The sequence below is a fragment of the Callorhinus ursinus genome, unplaced genomic scaffold (assembly GCF_003265705.2).
Source record: "Callorhinus ursinus isolate GAN/ISIS: 27379988/994484 unplaced genomic scaffold, GSC_fseal_2.0 scaffold2, whole genome shotgun sequence".
Classification (NCBI taxonomy): Eukaryota; Metazoa; Chordata; class Mammalia; order Carnivora; family Otariidae; genus Callorhinus; species Callorhinus ursinus.
The window spans coordinates 26736177-26752276 of NW_027397064.1; the positions used below are offsets into that span (position 1 = coordinate 26736177).

Consider the following 16100-nt stretch of genomic DNA (forward strand, 5'->3'; position numbering starts at 1 on the left):
ACTAATTAGAATGGAGTGCCCCACCACCTTTAAGTCACCAGCTAAAATTCACTGCTCCGTGTTGCAGCACACCTGAGGCCTTCTGGGTGACCACCTCAAAGCAAGATTATTGTCTCAACTCAGTTCTCTGTGTCTAGGTAGCCATAAAATGGAAATACCTTTACTTGGGGAAGAACAAGAGGACAAGAAGGGATGAAAAGGAAGCATGTTTAAAATGGATAAAAGGAGGTACTTTTTTCCCCACTACACACAATTGACCTGGGGAACTCACTGCAGCAGGATATTAAGATCAATGGTGAAGATTTGTGTTTTAAAAGATTAGACATTTCACATGCATATCATCAACAGCGAGGTTCAACAGGATGAAAGTAGGATGAAAGTTCTCGAGCTTCAGTGCCTAAGCTGATCACCAGCTGGGTCAAGTAAAAAGAAAAAAAGTTGTCTACTTGGTCATCTAAGATTCCACAGGAAGGCAGATTTGGAGTATTCCAGTCATCACCACTGTAACAAAGCACTCCAAGCTGGTGGTGTAAACCCAGTATGCACTTTATTATGCTCATGGAAGCTCTAGATCACAAGGTAGGAGAAAGCACAGCGGGGATGGCTTGGGTCTGCTTCATGATACCTGGGGAAACTTGAACAGCTGGGGAGGAGTTGAGGCTGGGGGCTAGAGTCATCTGGAAGCTCCTTTATTCATATGTCAGACTCCTGGCCTGGGATGACTTGAACATTCATTCAGCTGGGACTGTCACCTGGAGCCTCTACATATAGGCTCCAAGAGGAAGTGCCCCAGAGAAAGAACATTTCAAAAAACAGGTGCTCCAAGAGAAGCAGGTAGAAGCTGCATAGCCTTCTATGACCTATCTGTGAAGTCCTGCAGCATCGCTTCCAGTATCATCTGCTGGTCAAAATCATCACAAGCCCACTGAGATTCAAGGGAGGGGGTTCGGACCTCCTCCTTCCCTCCCCTATGGGGGAATGGCAGGTTTACATCACAGAACATGTGGAACGGGAGATGTTTTTGCAGCCACCTCTGGAAAAATATACTCTCTCAGGCAAGGGGTGAGGAATGTGAGGTTGCAAGAACATACAAGCTAGTGGAAAAAACTGATACATGAACAGATAACCACAGTACGATAAAATAAACTTCAGGGTAGTTATTTCCTCCTCTTTTATTTTTATTTTTTAAATATTTATTTATTTGAGAGGGTGCGGAAGGGGCAGAGGGAGAGGAAGAAAGAGAATCCCAAGCAGGCTCCATGCCCAGCACAGAGCCCAAGGCAGGGCTCGATCCCAAGACCCTGAGATCAGGACCTGAGCCAAAATCAAGAGTTGGATGCTTAGCCGACAGAGCCATCCAGGCACCCCTCCTCTTTTAAATGCTGTCATAGAATTCTTTTTTTCCCCTTTGATAAGAGTCATCACATTTATTTATTTTTTAAAAGATTTTATTTATTTATTTGACAGAAAGAGACAGCGAGAGAGGGAACACAAGCAGCGGAAGTGGGAGAGGGAGAAGCAGGCTTCCCGCTGAGCAGGGAGCCCGATGAGGGGCTCGATCCCAGGACCATGACCCAAGCCAAAGGCAGACTTAACGACTGAGCCACCCAGGTGCCCCGAGTCATCACATTTAAATGTTTTCGGTCATTTTTTGTCTTCCCGCTAGACTAGAATCTCCATGCATCTAGTCCCCTGCGGTATCCCCTGTGCCTAGAAGGTGACGAAGCCCATAATAGGTACTCCATAACTATTTGTTGAAAGAGAAGGAGTAAAATGCTCTAACAGAGGAATGGCGGAAGGGTTGTGGAAATACAGGCGAATAACAAGTCAGCCAGACAGGAAAGACATCTGATTGGGTCTCAAATACTTTTTGAAGGATGAATAACAGTTTTTCTGGTTAAAAAAAAGGCAGGGGGAATAAATTTTTGTCCTTAAATCTCCTCTAGAAACTTCCATTAGCCAAGTTTAAGTGGGCAGATCCTCATCCTAAACCCATAGACTGTGTGTAGTAGTCACGACGTTTTCAGTTGCAGGTGATAGAAAACACTGACTCAACTGGCTTGGAAAATTAGCAGTGTGTTCCATCACGTAAGAAGAAGTCTGGAGGCAGGCGGTTCAGGCAGCCCCAGTGTCATCCCTCTCCCGTGTCAGCTCAGCTCTTTCCTGGCTGCAAGATGGTGCCCAAAATGGTAGGCACTGCATGCAGACAAAATAATACCCAGCAAGAGAGAAGACTGCTTCACCTTTGGAGTAAAATCTTTCTCATAAGCCAGATTTGCCTCACATTGGCCCACTCCCGGGTTTGGCCAGCCCTGTGCCCTGTGCACCTGTGTAACCTAAATATTGATAAGAAGAAGGGGGGCAGCATGGTCAGCTGGACAAATCACGTGTTACTTCTTGAGGCTGGGACTGGAGCTCCTGTCCCTCCTGGAGAACATGGCTGTGCAGAAAAGAGTAGATTAAAAAGAAAACATGGTGCCTGGGTGGCTCAGTCAGTTAAGTGTCTGCCTTCAGCTCAGGTCATGATCCCAGGGTCCTGGGATTGAGCCCCACATCGGGCTCCCTGCTCGGCGGGGAGCCTGCTTCTCCCTCTCCCTCTGCTGTTCCCCCTGCTTGTGCACGCTCTCTCTCAAATAAATAAATAAAATCTTAAAAAAAAAAAGAAAAAAAAGAAACAAAACAAAAAACCTGGAGTCCTGTTAAGAAAGAGAAAGAGGAGGTGACTCTTGTGTATCAACAGTGTTTGCAACAGTACACTTGGAGAAGCTTAAGGTTATGTTTTCTGTGTGTGCATGAACATCACCTAATACTTTTATTTCTTCTTTGTGCTTTTGGCTCATTTCCTTTCTCCTTCTGCAGTAGTCAGTTGAATAAGTCAAGCACTGTATCAATGAAAGCGTGTTACGTGTGGAGTGTATGTAGGGATCCAAGTTTAAAACCACACTGATTAGACATGAGTGTGCTTTCAGGTGAGAACCTTGATTCAGGTGCTTCTGTTACTGAGAGCCACTTGCACTGTGTTCTGTCATGGCCTCATGCCCTTTACTTTTGCTGATTCCTCTGTCTAGGAAATTCTTCTCAGTTTTTTCACCCATAGCAGATACTGAGAATTGCTTCTGTTAGATCCCTCTTCTAGTAATCTAATTGGAGAAATTGGACACTTCAAAGCTACATTTCCCAGACTCTCTTGCAGCTCGGGTCTGCATATGAAATAGGTGCAGTCATCCAGGTGCATTCCGATGAGATCTGGCAGGCGGATTCGAGGAGAAGGCACCACACTGCTTTTGCTGCTGCTGGGAAGCAGAGTTTGAGAGATGATACCAGAGGCATTGAATGCTGGACTCAGCGTCCTGTCACTCCTGGGACACAGCTGCTGCGGTGGTCCCTGGAACCCCACAGTCCAGGTAGCCTGCTGACTTGTGCCCCTCCAGCCTTTCCAACAATTCTGTAAGCCCCTGTTTGATTCTCAGTAGTGTCTTCCCCTGCTCGAAATACCTAGAGTGGTTTCTATTTCCTGTACCAAACACTGCCTGATAGATTGCTTAACTCATATGCAGCCATCCGGGCACAGCCTGGGTCTTCCCTAAGCCACCAGGTTGGGATGGGTGCCTCTGCTGTGCTCCCACCATGCCCTGCCTGGCAAGTCTACTCATCTTTGCACCCTGGCACCAGGGCTTGGCCCGCAGTACGTGCCGCATCAATATTTACCAAACCGGAGCTTCCTCTGCCAAGATACCAGGAAGGTTCTAGTCTAAGGGGCGTCCCACCTCATGCCTAGTCTGCAAAGCCCAAAGAACAAGCTGGCTCTCGATTCACACTGGATTCTAGATGAAGCAGAGCCCTCGGCGTTTTCACACACTAGCCCCTCTCCACAAGAAGCCACCCCAGAATTAAGATTCAACCTGGTCCCCAGGAGAGGGATGCAAAGGAACAAGGGAAGTTGCTTATCTCAAGATTTACCTTCTGGTGGTTCTCAGGACGCTCTCTGCTGGGCTTAACTTGCGGTCTGCAGTCGATGGCAGCAGAGGCTTCGGAGTCAGGAAAATCTAAGTCAGAAGGTGTGCGACCTTGTAGAACAAGTTCCTTGTCTAACTCTCAGTTTCTTCATCTATAAAATGGAAATAATAATACCAACCTTACAAGATTCTCGGGGGTAAAGGAGATTATATATGTAAAATGTTACTTTATCATCTATTTATTTGAGAGAGAGAATGAGAGAGAGAACATGAGAGGGAGGAGGGTCAGAGGGAGAAGCAGACTCCCCGCTGAGCAGGGAGCCTGATGCGGGACTCGATCCCGGGACTCCAGGATCATGACCTGAGCCGAAGGCAGTCGCTTAACCAACTGAGCCACCCAGGCCTCCCTGGTCCTCACTGCTATTAACAGTCTCATTGCTATACCACAATCCTGTTGCTTTACTCAGTTTTGCCTACAGCCCAAACAGACTCAATGCAATTAGATGGTACTTCTCTCTACTTTCTCCCAAGGGGTTCCATTTACACACGGATGTGATTAACCCTTTTTGCAGAAGATCCAGCTGGGCCCGAGCTTGGGGCTGCACTGAGGAAATAACAGAACCATCTATGTCAGTCGTTCTTGACCCTAGCTGAAAATCAGGATCACCTGGAGAGTTAAAAACAAAAATAAAGAAATAAGCAAACAAAACTAAAGAACAAGATCTCAAAGGTCACTGAACTAGAGATTTTGATTTAATAGGGCCCAAGCATCAGTGTTTCTTAAAACTCCCCGATGTGATCATAATGTGCTGCTGAGAGCCACAGTTCAATGTGGGAAAGATTAGTACTTCCATTTCCTTTGGGACAGAGAAAGCTTTTACTTTTCTATAATTCCCAGAGCAGGGGAAAGGACTAAAGATTATCGTTGAATTATTCCGCTTCTGATGTGAATAAGACATTGTCATTATGTACATGGAGAAATGACTCATCACGTTAATCCTCTGGTCAGTTTTGTGGTTTCTCATCTAGAAGTGTCTGATCTGGTAAGAGAAGTGATCAGAAATGCACTAGGACAGGTAAGGAGCTAGTCTGGAAACACCTGTGAGGGATTCATGTTGGCTGGCGGTGTCTCTCCCGGGCCACCACTGCGCACATTTGCACACCCACTGGCTGGTTGCACTTGGGTTCAGGGCAAGTGAAATGATCCCTGCTTTGGCATAAAATTAGGTAATATCTAAATACCAGAGATAGCTGGTGACAGCTGAGAGTGTGCTCAGACATAAGTACATCTAAAAAGTGTAACTTTTCCCCCATTATTAAAGTAATACACACAAGAAAATATAGAAGATTGGGAAAACACAAAAGTAGAATGAACCATAGTAGAAACTAATAATTATGACTAAGACCTATTATTATATAGTTACCAGGTTCTAAACCCTCTATCATATCAATTCGTTGACCCCTCACTACAACTCTATGAGGTAGATAACTATTTGTATCTCCATTATACAGGCAAGGAAAGAGCACTTGGAGCCGTTAGGTGGTTCACCTACAAAAGGCAAGACAAGGTTTGGACTCATGCTGCATTTAACAGGGTATGGTCAACCTCAGAGATAGAGGTCATAGGGATTCAATACCAGTTGCTAAAGTTTAGAAAGGTAATCTCATTCATGTTGTCAATCACTCATCCATTTATTTCATAAATATTTATTGAGGGCGTCTATGTGCAGCATACTGTTCCAGGCTTGATTATGAAGATACTGAGGAGTATACAAAGTCTACCTATTATTCCTAAAGCATTGAACTCTCAGGTGTCTCAACAGAACAATACATGTAGAAGGAACACAAATTTAGTAAGATTTAAAAATGCTCCCAACTATTCCCTGATAATAAAATCCAAAGCCAGTACTTCAAAACTTTTGGAATAGCACATACTTCTGTGATGGAATGTTTAGCATTGTCCTCTGTATTTTCATCAGTTAATAAACACACCTTGGACAATAATTTAAATTGAATTTCATGAATTTGGCTTTGTAGAAACATGTTTAACATGGCAGTTGTGTCTTCAACTCAGAAATTTGGCTTCTTGGATGGATGGATGGATGGATGGACAGATGGACAAATGGCTAGATGAAAGGATAGATGGGTGAATGAATAGAAAAGAATGCTTGGCAATGTTCTAGGGGCTAACAAATTGCACTTTTACAAGATTATGTAGTGTTTTCCAGCTTGTTGAATAATAAATTATGACACAGGAGAACATTTTGATTTCCATCCTTTCTATGGACTAGATTGTAACCTCAAGCAAGTTGTTATGGTTCCGGGTTCCATTTGATTGTTGTGAGGGGTTAAAAGAGGTAAAGTAAATCAATTACTTAGCAGCCTGCCTACTACATGTTAAACAATCAGCATGTTTTAAACTGCTTACCTTGAAATTGAAGTAATATACGTAAAAAAGCAAAAATTTAAATGATACAAAAAACTACACAATAAGTCTCTTTTGGCAGTTTTCTGCTGTTATTACTACTACTATTAGAGACCTCCAAGCAAAAATAACATTTCGCTCTTGATTAAGAGAGAGATTTACAGACCAGTAGATAACATTGTTTGAATCAGAACCAAGTGAAATAACACAAGTATTCTGGCTAAATTCCAGCGTGAGTGATTAACATTCTCCAACTTCAAATAATTTTTATTATTAGCCACCACTTGTCCATCCCCAATAATACACACGTTGCATAAAGGGCACAGAATGAGACAGCCCTTGCTTGGCATGTTCACAGTCTGCACATACTTTCCACTGAGGGTTTCCCTTTCTTTTTGATTACTATTCCATAGCTTTTCAACTCCCACTACTTTCAACCCTGGGATGTTTGCCGACCCAGAGTGCTAAGTGTTTCCAAAACACAAAAGAGATTAAATATGAACACCTGTAGAATTTCAGGGAATTAAAGATGTAAGGTACATTTTAAACATATTTATTAATAGTTTTGATGCTTGTGAAACAATAGTATTTATTCATTTTAAACTTTGAGTCTGGGATTAATGTACATATTCTTCATTATTGTTCACAAAGCCTTGTTGGTAAGCAAGAGGGAGAGGGCCATTCTGCAATTCAGTCTCCCAGTCTGTACAAACGGGATCCAGGACAGAACGACAATGACTGTGGTCTATCTATCTCAACCTTTTAGTCCAGTCCTGACTCCTTGAAGTACCCAGGCCCTCCTGCTTTTTTTCCTCCTTCCCAGAGGAAGGAAGGGGTGGGGGAGCGGGAAACAATTCAAACCCTCTTTGTAAGCGTGTGAATGAATTTCAAGAATGCTAAACACCTCAGTCTTCCAACCGAATTAGAACACGTAGAAAAGAGGCATTTTTAGGACATTTAAAAACTTGCAGCATAATAACCTATCTGGAGAGCGCCACTGTGTGTCCCAGCAGCAGGGGCACCCAGCGGGCCTTCCCGCGGGCGGGGACTGCTCCTTGCGCCCCCGCTCCCCAGAGGCGCGCGGATACGCGGCTCAGCAGCAGGCAGCCCCGGGGGGCCAGGCGCCCACCCATTACCGAGCCGCGAGCCAGCGCCGCTTCTCCCTGCAGGCATCTTGGGGACTGCCTGGGATTTTAAACTTCCACTGATAAAGGACTAACATCTCTCGAGTCTTCTGTGACGAAATGCTAAAGTAAAGGTTGAAGACAGGGGGATACAGAGACTACATGGCGGGGTGGGGGGAGAGTGGTTACCACTGGGATGCAGCTACGTGGGTTCGAATCCCGAGTTACCATTTGAGCGCCTACTATGTGCCAGGCGCTCGGAATACTGGGGTGAAGATTGCCTATGTTGCGGCTTTCTTGGGAAAGTATTAGCTCGGTTGCCTTGGTCAAGTTTCAAAACCTTTGTTCCTTCACCTGTAAGGAGTACCTGTCTCACAGAACTGTAAAGATCTGAGATCTTGTATTAAGATATAAACGATTAACGCGCTATCTGGCACACAGTAGGGGCTCAAGAAGCCTTCGCTCTTCTCTCAGCGTGAGCTCACCTGGTATGAGGACAGCGCAGAGCGGAGACAGGTGCCACGGTTAAGAATGCTTCTTCGAGCAGTTCTTTTAAACAAGCGCTGGAAGCTAAGGATTTTTAGCTGCAGAGAGACCTGGCAGGGGCTCTGGAAGCAAGGGTTCATGAGCTAGTCTACTACGGGAAAGTGAGCCCCGGACCCGTGGGCGCCCGCAGAGAACTCGGTAGGGACTTCCAGCAAAGGTTTCCCGCCCGGGGTCTCGAGAAGGAGAGATTAGCATTCGCCCCGCCCCCATCGCTTTCCGGCCCGCTATTGGCCCGCGCTCCCCGGCGGCCCGCTCCGGGCGGGGCCGGAGGGCGCCGGGGGAGAGGCCGAGCCCGCGGGGCAGTGGGCGGGGACGCGCGGAGAACGTGGCGGGGCGGCCCACCAACCGAGCCCCAGCGCGAGGGGGCGGGGAAGGGGCGGGGCCTCCCGGCGGGCTTTAGAGGCAGGTGACCCGGGCGGGGCGGGACAGGCCAGTCAACCCGCGTCCGAGTCTCCGCTGCCGTCGCCGAGCGCGCGCCGTTCTGTACCCGCGGGAGGTGGGCGAAAGAGTGAGAGAGCGCGGGGGAGGAGCCGAGCCGGGCGCGTCCCGGGAGCGCCGCCACCGCCCCCAGGAGTCCGCTGGAGCGCGGAGCCCCCTGCAGGGGAGGAGGCGAGCAGCGGGCTGGACGCGGCGGCGGGCTAGCACCATGCAGTCCCGGCGGTGCCAGCGCCGGCTGCTCGCGGTGCAGTGAGGCAGCGGGATCCCCCGGCTGCCGCACACCGCCTTCCTCTCGCCCAGGTGCTGCCAGGCGCGCTCGCCCTTCGTCCGGCTCCCGGACCCCGGTGGAACGCACGGCCTGCTCCTGCTCTGCCCCGCTCGGATCATGCGGGGGGCCCCGGAGGAGGAGAGGGCGAGTGACCGGCCTGCGGCGACCGCGCTCAGGGTGCGACCCCCTCTCTGAGACGCCCCACCTGCTGCCATGTGCCGCGCCTCGGATACCCAGCCTATCGTCAAACTTTCCGGGTGCCAGCCCGTCTCTGAGTCGCATTTCTGAGCGAGTGTCCCAGGGACGGAGCACCCAGGCTGCCTGCCGACAATCCGTTTCTCTCGGGATCCGCGAAGGTGAGAGCCCGCGCCTGCCCTTTTCTCCCCGTTCTTTTCCCGGTTCCTCAGCCCTTTTTCGGGCGGCTGAGCTCTCCGAACCCGGGGTACAGCCCGGAGGGCCCAGTATGGAAGGAGGCGGGGGGTGGCGATGGGCTGGGAGTCAGTAGTTTGGTTCCCGGAGGTGGAGGGGAGGGAGGGGAGAGAGGTTAACTTAGAGATTTGGAGAGCGCTTGCGGGGACTGTGTCGTTGACTCCCCTCTAATTGGGAGTGGTTGCAATTTTTCTTCTCCCCCAGCTTCTTTTTTAGAGAGTACTTTCCCTGGAACCAGAGCCCTAACCGTCCCTCCCCACCCTATCTGGCGAAGAGCTGAGCGCTGCCTGCGGAGGCAGCGCCTTCCCGAAACAGTTTATCTTTGGACAAATTTAAGAGAAAAAGAAACCAACAGGTTGCCAGGCGCGGCGCCACACACAAGTCGGCGGAAAGGCCGGCCCGGTTTCCCCTGGCTGCGTGGGCCCCGCGCGGGCTGCGGCAGGCAAAGCGAGGGGAGGGAGGGGGCTATGGCTCGGCCTGACCCGTCCGCACCGCCCTCGCTGCTGCTGCTGCTCCTGGCGCAGCTGGCCGGCCGGGCGGCGGCTGCCTCCAAGGCCCCCGTGTGCCAGGAAATCACAGTGCCCATGTGCCGCGGCATCGGCTACAACCTGACGCACATGCCCAACCAGTTCAACCACGACACGCAGGACGAGGCTGGCCTGGAGGTGCACCAGTTCTGGCCGCTGGTGGAGATCCACTGCTCTCCGGACCTGCGCTTCTTCCTGTGCTCCATGTATACGCCCATCTGCCTGCCCGACTACCACAAGCCGCTGCCGCCCTGCCGCTCGGTGTGCGAGCGCGCCAAGGCCGGCTGCTCGCCGCTCATGCGGCAGTACGGCTTTGCCTGGCCGGAGCGCATGAGCTGCGACCGCCTCCCGGTGCTGGGCCGCGACGCCGAGGTCCTGTGCATGGATTACAACCGCAGCGAGGCCACCACGGCGCCCCCCAGGCCCTTCCCGGCCAAACCCACCCTCCCGGGCCCAGCGGGGGCCCCGGCCTCCGGGGGCGAGTGCGCCGCCGGGGGCCCATCGGTGTGCAAATGCCGCGAGCCCTTCGTGCCCATCCTGAAGGAGTCGCACCCGCTCTACAACAAGGTGCGCACGGGCCAGGTGCCCAACTGCGCGGTGCCCTGCTACCAGCCCTCCTTCAGCCCGGACGAGCGCACGTTCGCCACCTTCTGGATTGGCCTGTGGTCTGTGCTGTGCTTCATCTCCACCTCCACCACGGTGGCCACCTTCCTGATAGACATGGAACGCTTTCGCTACCCTGAGCGCCCCATCATCTTCCTGTCCGCCTGCTACTTGTGCGTGTCGCTGGGCTTCTTGGTGCGCCTGGTGGTGGGCCATGCCAGCGTCGCCTGCAGCCGCGAGCACAGCCACATTCACTACGAGACGACAGGCCCTGCGCTGTGCACTGTCGTCTTCCTGCTAGTCTACTTCTTCGGGATGGCCAGCTCCATCTGGTGGGTCATCCTGTCGCTCACCTGGTTCTTGGCAGCTGGAATGAAGTGGGGCAACGAGGCCATCGCGGGCTATGCACAGTACTTCCACCTGGCCGCGTGGCTCATCCCCAGCGTCAAGTCCATCACAGCGCTGGCACTGAGCTCCGTGGACGGGGACCCGGTGGCCGGCATCTGCTACGTGGGCAACCAGAACCTGAACTCGCTCCGCGGCTTCGTGCTGGGCCCCCTGGTGCTCTACCTGCTGGTGGGCACCCTCTTCCTCCTGGCGGGTTTCGTGTCGCTCTTCCGCATCCGTAGCGTCATCAAGCAGGGCGGCACCAAGACGGACAAGCTGGAGAAGCTGATGATCCGCATCGGTATCTTCACGCTGCTCTATACGGTGCCGGCCAGCATCGTGGTGGCCTGCTACCTGTACGAGCAGCACTATCGCGAGAGCTGGGAGGCTGCGCTCACCTGCGCGTGCCCAGGCCCCGACGCCGGCCAGCCGCGCGCTAAGCCCGAGTACTGGGTGCTCATGCTCAAGTACTTCATGTGCCTCGTGGTGGGCATCACGTCGGGCGTCTGGATTTGGTCCGGCAAGACTGTGGAGTCGTGGCGGCGCTTCACGAGTCGCTGCTGCTGCCGCCCGCGGCGGGGCCACAAGAGCGGCGGCGCGACGGCCGCCGGGGACTATGAGGCGAGCGCAGCGCTCACGGGCAGGACCGGGCCGCCGGGCCCCCCCCCCAGCCGCCGCCGCGGCCGCCGCCTACCACAAGCAGGTGTCCCTGTCTCACGTGTAGGAGGCCGGGGCCCAGAAGGGCCGGGAGTTGGGGGGGGTGGGGGTTGTTTTGTTTGGTAGCTTTGCCAAGTTCACTTCCGTTTACCTTCATGGTGCTGATGCCCCCTCCTGGGGCAACCTGGAGAGAGGGGAAAGGGGCCCTTTCAAGGGAGCACCTGTCCCAGGACTTCTCAAAGGGGCTCAGCTCACGTGTATTCTATTTTGCGTTTCTTACTACCTTTTTTTTTTTTTAGGGGAACCCTGTTTTTAATTTATATGTAGTTTTCTTAATTTTAAACTTTGTTGCATTTTGGCAACAAAATTTACCTTTGCTTTGGGGGCTTTACAATCCTAAGGTTGGCATTTATAATGAAGTTCCGCTTGGTTCAGGTTTCTTTGAACTGTGTGGTCTAAATTGGGAAAATATATTTCCTATACTTGTGTCTTTAAAAAAAAATGTGAACAGTGAAAGTTTAGGTTTCTATGACTGGGAAGCGGTTGGGTGTGCTTTCTAGGCTTGTTTTCTCCTTTCATTGCTTAAAGTGTCCAAGATGCTTTAAGGTGAGCTGCTTGTCTCTGTTTATAGTCCCTAAGTTAGGGGAAACCCCAATCCATGCCAAGGAGGGGGAGCATAATGTGGTTAGGGCCTCCCCAAAGTGACAAGGTTAGAGAGTGTTTAACGATTTTGTGTGCCATCCTAGCTTTGTTTATTTATCGAGCTTCGGTTTCATTTCTGTAGTGCTTGTAATCATTCTTATTCTTAACAGCACCCAGTGTTGTCTTAAATAAGTTAGAGGTGGCCTTATAGAGTGCCGGTATAAATATTTGGAAAAGTGAAAACCTAAGGGATGGTGATTGGTTGAGTTCTAGACTGGTAAAATGGCAGCTTTGTGCCCCAGAAGGAGTGGGTGGTTCTTAATAGGCTTCAGTGATCCCAATTTTTTTTAAAAAAAAGAATTTGTGTTCTGATTTTGGTAAAATTAAACCCCCACTCCCTTCTTCTGGAAGTACTTAGAGATAGTTGTTAAAGGGGCTGCTTTTTAGTTGTAAGGACTAAAATGGATATACCTCCCGTAATTAAGTAAATTTCCAACACTTCTCTTATCTGCTCCACCCCCATCCCACCTCCTTTATCATGTTAAACAGTCTTTTTGCTTTTCTTATTCCTCCTCTCCTGGAGAGCTGTGATTAAGAAACCACACCCACCCTTGAATGGGGTGCTTGAACTGGGGGGAGGGAGGCTGGCTACCTGTGAACAAACATTGGCAGCAATGAGGGAAAATAAGTGTCCCTGGACTTTGGACTAATTTAATAGCCAGATATTCCCAAAGCAGCAAAACATGGCTTTCTGCAGTCACTCAAAACAAATGACACCCATAATACACTTGCGTAAGCTTTTAAAATATGGATCAGGGTCCTGCTACGGCAGGAGGAAAGCTGTTCTCTCTCCCCCACGTCAATTTGTTTCTCTCTCTCTCTCTCTCTTTTTTTTTTTCTGAGAAAGCACACACTTTTTTTCTGATGAGCACACACTTGCATGCATCCACATGCAAATACACATGCACTTTGCTATTAGAGAATTCTGTTTGCATTCCTAAATCTGTTTAACCATTCATATATGAAAGCCTATATATGAAAACACACACACACACGCGCGCGCGCACACACACACACACACAGGAGTTTCTTTACTATTAAAGAATTCTGTTTGCTTTTCTAATCTGTTTAACTGTTCCTTCATGAAGAGTGTGAGGCCACAGCTTGGGGAAGGAGGTGATAGTGCATTGGCCAGCAAAACACCAGTAACCAGGGTTGAGTGGGGACTACATTTAGGAAGCTAAAACGGCAAAAAACAATTAAAATTTTAGAATGGTTCCCTAGGAAAATGTCGAGTCTAGGCATTTGTCCCTCATTTATACCAAAGTTGGAAAAGTAAGATTTAAATCCAGGTCAGTTTTCACTTCATGGGTATTAAGGAAAGAAATGCATAGTTCCCATAGTGAATTGAAACACTTCGCTGCAGGGAGAAGCCTAGTATTGTAGTTTTGCAGACTGTCAAAAGCTTTTGTGTTTATAAAAATGCACAAGTTAAAATTTCAGTAGATTCAACAAAACTTAGTACATAGAGCTACAGAACTTTTTGCACATCTTATTCCTGCCCTTATTCAGAAGCTGCTTTTTAGAACCTTGGAGTAGATTCCCTGTCTGAGGGCCAATTTCTTCTGTTTTTCGTCAGATGAGGACCTTTTGTGATCACCTTGACTTCTTCCCTCATTTCGTGTGTCTTCCCAGAAAGTACATAGATTGTTCTGCTGCCTTCAGTCATTGTGCTTAATTTGCCTTTGTCCCCCTTACTTCTTTTTCTTTGTGGAGGAATCCAGATATGATGCACAACATATCTAAAAGTTGTGGCATGAAATGGATGAAGGTGGATTAATTCTTCATTTTAAAAAAATTCTTTTTTCATTTTGGCAACATGCCAAGCCTAAAAGAACAACCGATTTACTTAAAAAAACTAGGTTGCTCAGCCAAGGAGAGGCAATATAGGTAATGCCTTTTGGGGTCTAGTTGCAGAACTAACTTTCAGAGGTGTCCCTGTGTTTTCAGTCTGTGTTCTCACCCATTACCCTTCTTCTCCCTTCCCTCAAAGATAAATTACCACCTGCTTCCCTCAAGTCTTACTCCTGTCAACCACCCCACCCTACCTAGGAGAGAGAGGTTGGATCTACTTATGGTCACCCTCTACTTCCATCTCACACACTGTTTTCCCCTGATTTGTATTTTTATTATGCAAACAATCCATACTCATGAAAACAAATAAAAGGAAAGGTTGTGTTTGTGTTGGGGTGGGGGGGAGTCTAGCAACTTCTTCACAGATAGCTTTGTGAAGTTGGAGAGGATTTATGGTTCAGTTTAATGTCACATGCCCCTTTCACGGTTCAGTTTTGAGCATTGTCTCACTTCATAGAAGATTTAGAAGGTTGTCTAAAGGAACTGTGACCTCTTAGTGAATCAGTTGGCCAGACTTTAGGAAGGCTCTTTAACTTATATTATTTCCCTCCTCACATTTTGATGTTGTCTAAATTGGCTGAAAATAATTTTTCTTGGTGCCTTATTAGTTTATCTTTGCAAACCTTTGTCATCTTTCCACATGACCGTTCCCAGTGACAGGCCTGTGTGTGTGTGTGTGTGTGTGTGTGTGTGTGTGTGTGTGTGTGGTGTGTAATTGTACGCATGTACAAGCTTAAATAATGTGCCAACAGCACTGTTTCCAAGTTGGTATTCATTAGGCTGTTTCCTCCTGGGCCAGGGCTGCACTAATCCTGACACAGGCTGCCGGGAGAAAACCTCATGGATCCCACACTGAACCTTAATAACAGCATCCGTGACCTGCACTCTCAAGTACAGAATGGGAACCCCAGAGCTAGGAAATGTAGTTGTATATTTTAATGAACTGCTATCCCTGCTAAAGAGGCTTTTTTCACTTTTGTGCTCTACAGAAAGACCAAGGGGGGTAGGAGAGACAAAGCTTTGAATAACTGCTTTCTAACACCAAATGTGGCAAACAGGACAGAGAACATCACAAATCTAGGCAGGTGTGAGGTACAGTGGCTGAGAATTGCCTGCTCCCTCTCTCTGCATGCCCTTTCTTGCCTCCCAAGTCCAATCAAGTGATCCTGGGAAGAAAATATGCCTGGAGTGGGGGGAGGGTGATTCTGAGGGGAAAAAAGCTACCAAGACATTAAAGCTGGGCAAAGGGTGGGCAGGATGGAAGTAACTAAGTAACCTGACTCAGAACCCTCAAAACCTTCTAGCAGCTCAGTGACAATTACAGGATTTATTTCAGCCAGGATAATGTCTGTGGTACATCATTTTGAGACAATATTACTTCATGTTGTTACAAACTGTATGTATAGTATGTGTGTGTTGTGGGTGTGTATATACATAATATATATTATATATATGAGAGATTTAGTGACTTTTGATACGGGTTTGGTGCAGGTGAATTTATTACTGAGCCAAATGAGGCACATACCGAGTCAGTAGTTGGAGTCCAGGGCATTCAGTACTTTCTGATGTTCATATATGTATAGTGCCTGTCACGCAGCATCCTCACTGTCGTGTCAAATCCAGAACTCACAGATCAGAGCCAGCGATATTTTATTTGTAGACAATCAACTTGAATCTATAAATTATTATTGGCAGATGATTATAATTCTGAATCTGTAACATTAACAAAAGGAAACCCAGAGCATTTTGATAAGAAGTTTTTGTTTCTTGTTTTGTTCCTGGAAGTCCATAGAACAGCAGTCGTATGTGGTTATGTTAGTCTCAAGATACTTAATTTGCTGACTTTATTATTTCAGAAAAGATTTTGTATGTATTATATTTGTGGGAAGGTAAAATAATGGTTTGAAATTTTTATCAAATATGGAGAGTAGTTATTTATGAAAAACAAAGAAATGTCTATTTTTGTTTCTTTGTTCCCAATTGATGTAGATAAATTTTAAAGTGCATTAAAGCAATGGTAAAGAAAATAAAAAGATGCTGTACACGTCTTTTTCTCCTTAGGCTTTTATGGAGACACACGCTTCTTCCTAAGAGTACCTAAGGAGATGGGTGGATTCTGACTTGATAATCAGATTTCTCAGATGTACTTGAAGCGGCAATGTTTTTATTAATATGAAAATCAAG

General features: G+C 48.3%; 1 protein-coding gene across 1 annotated transcript; it reads left to right on the plus strand.

Annotated features, from left to right (window-relative positions):
- Positions 1 to 8583: 8583 nt before the first annotated feature.
- Positions 8584 to 15949, plus strand: FZD5 (frizzled class receptor 5). The gene is given in 3 exon segments (XM_025887187.2): positions 8584 to 9113; positions 9391 to 11366; positions 11368 to 15949. Coding segments are annotated over 2 exon segments (1773 nt in total). The 5' UTR covers positions 8584 to 9113; positions 9391 to 9653; the 3' UTR covers positions 11428 to 15949.
- Positions 15950 to 16100: the final 151 nt, after the last annotated feature.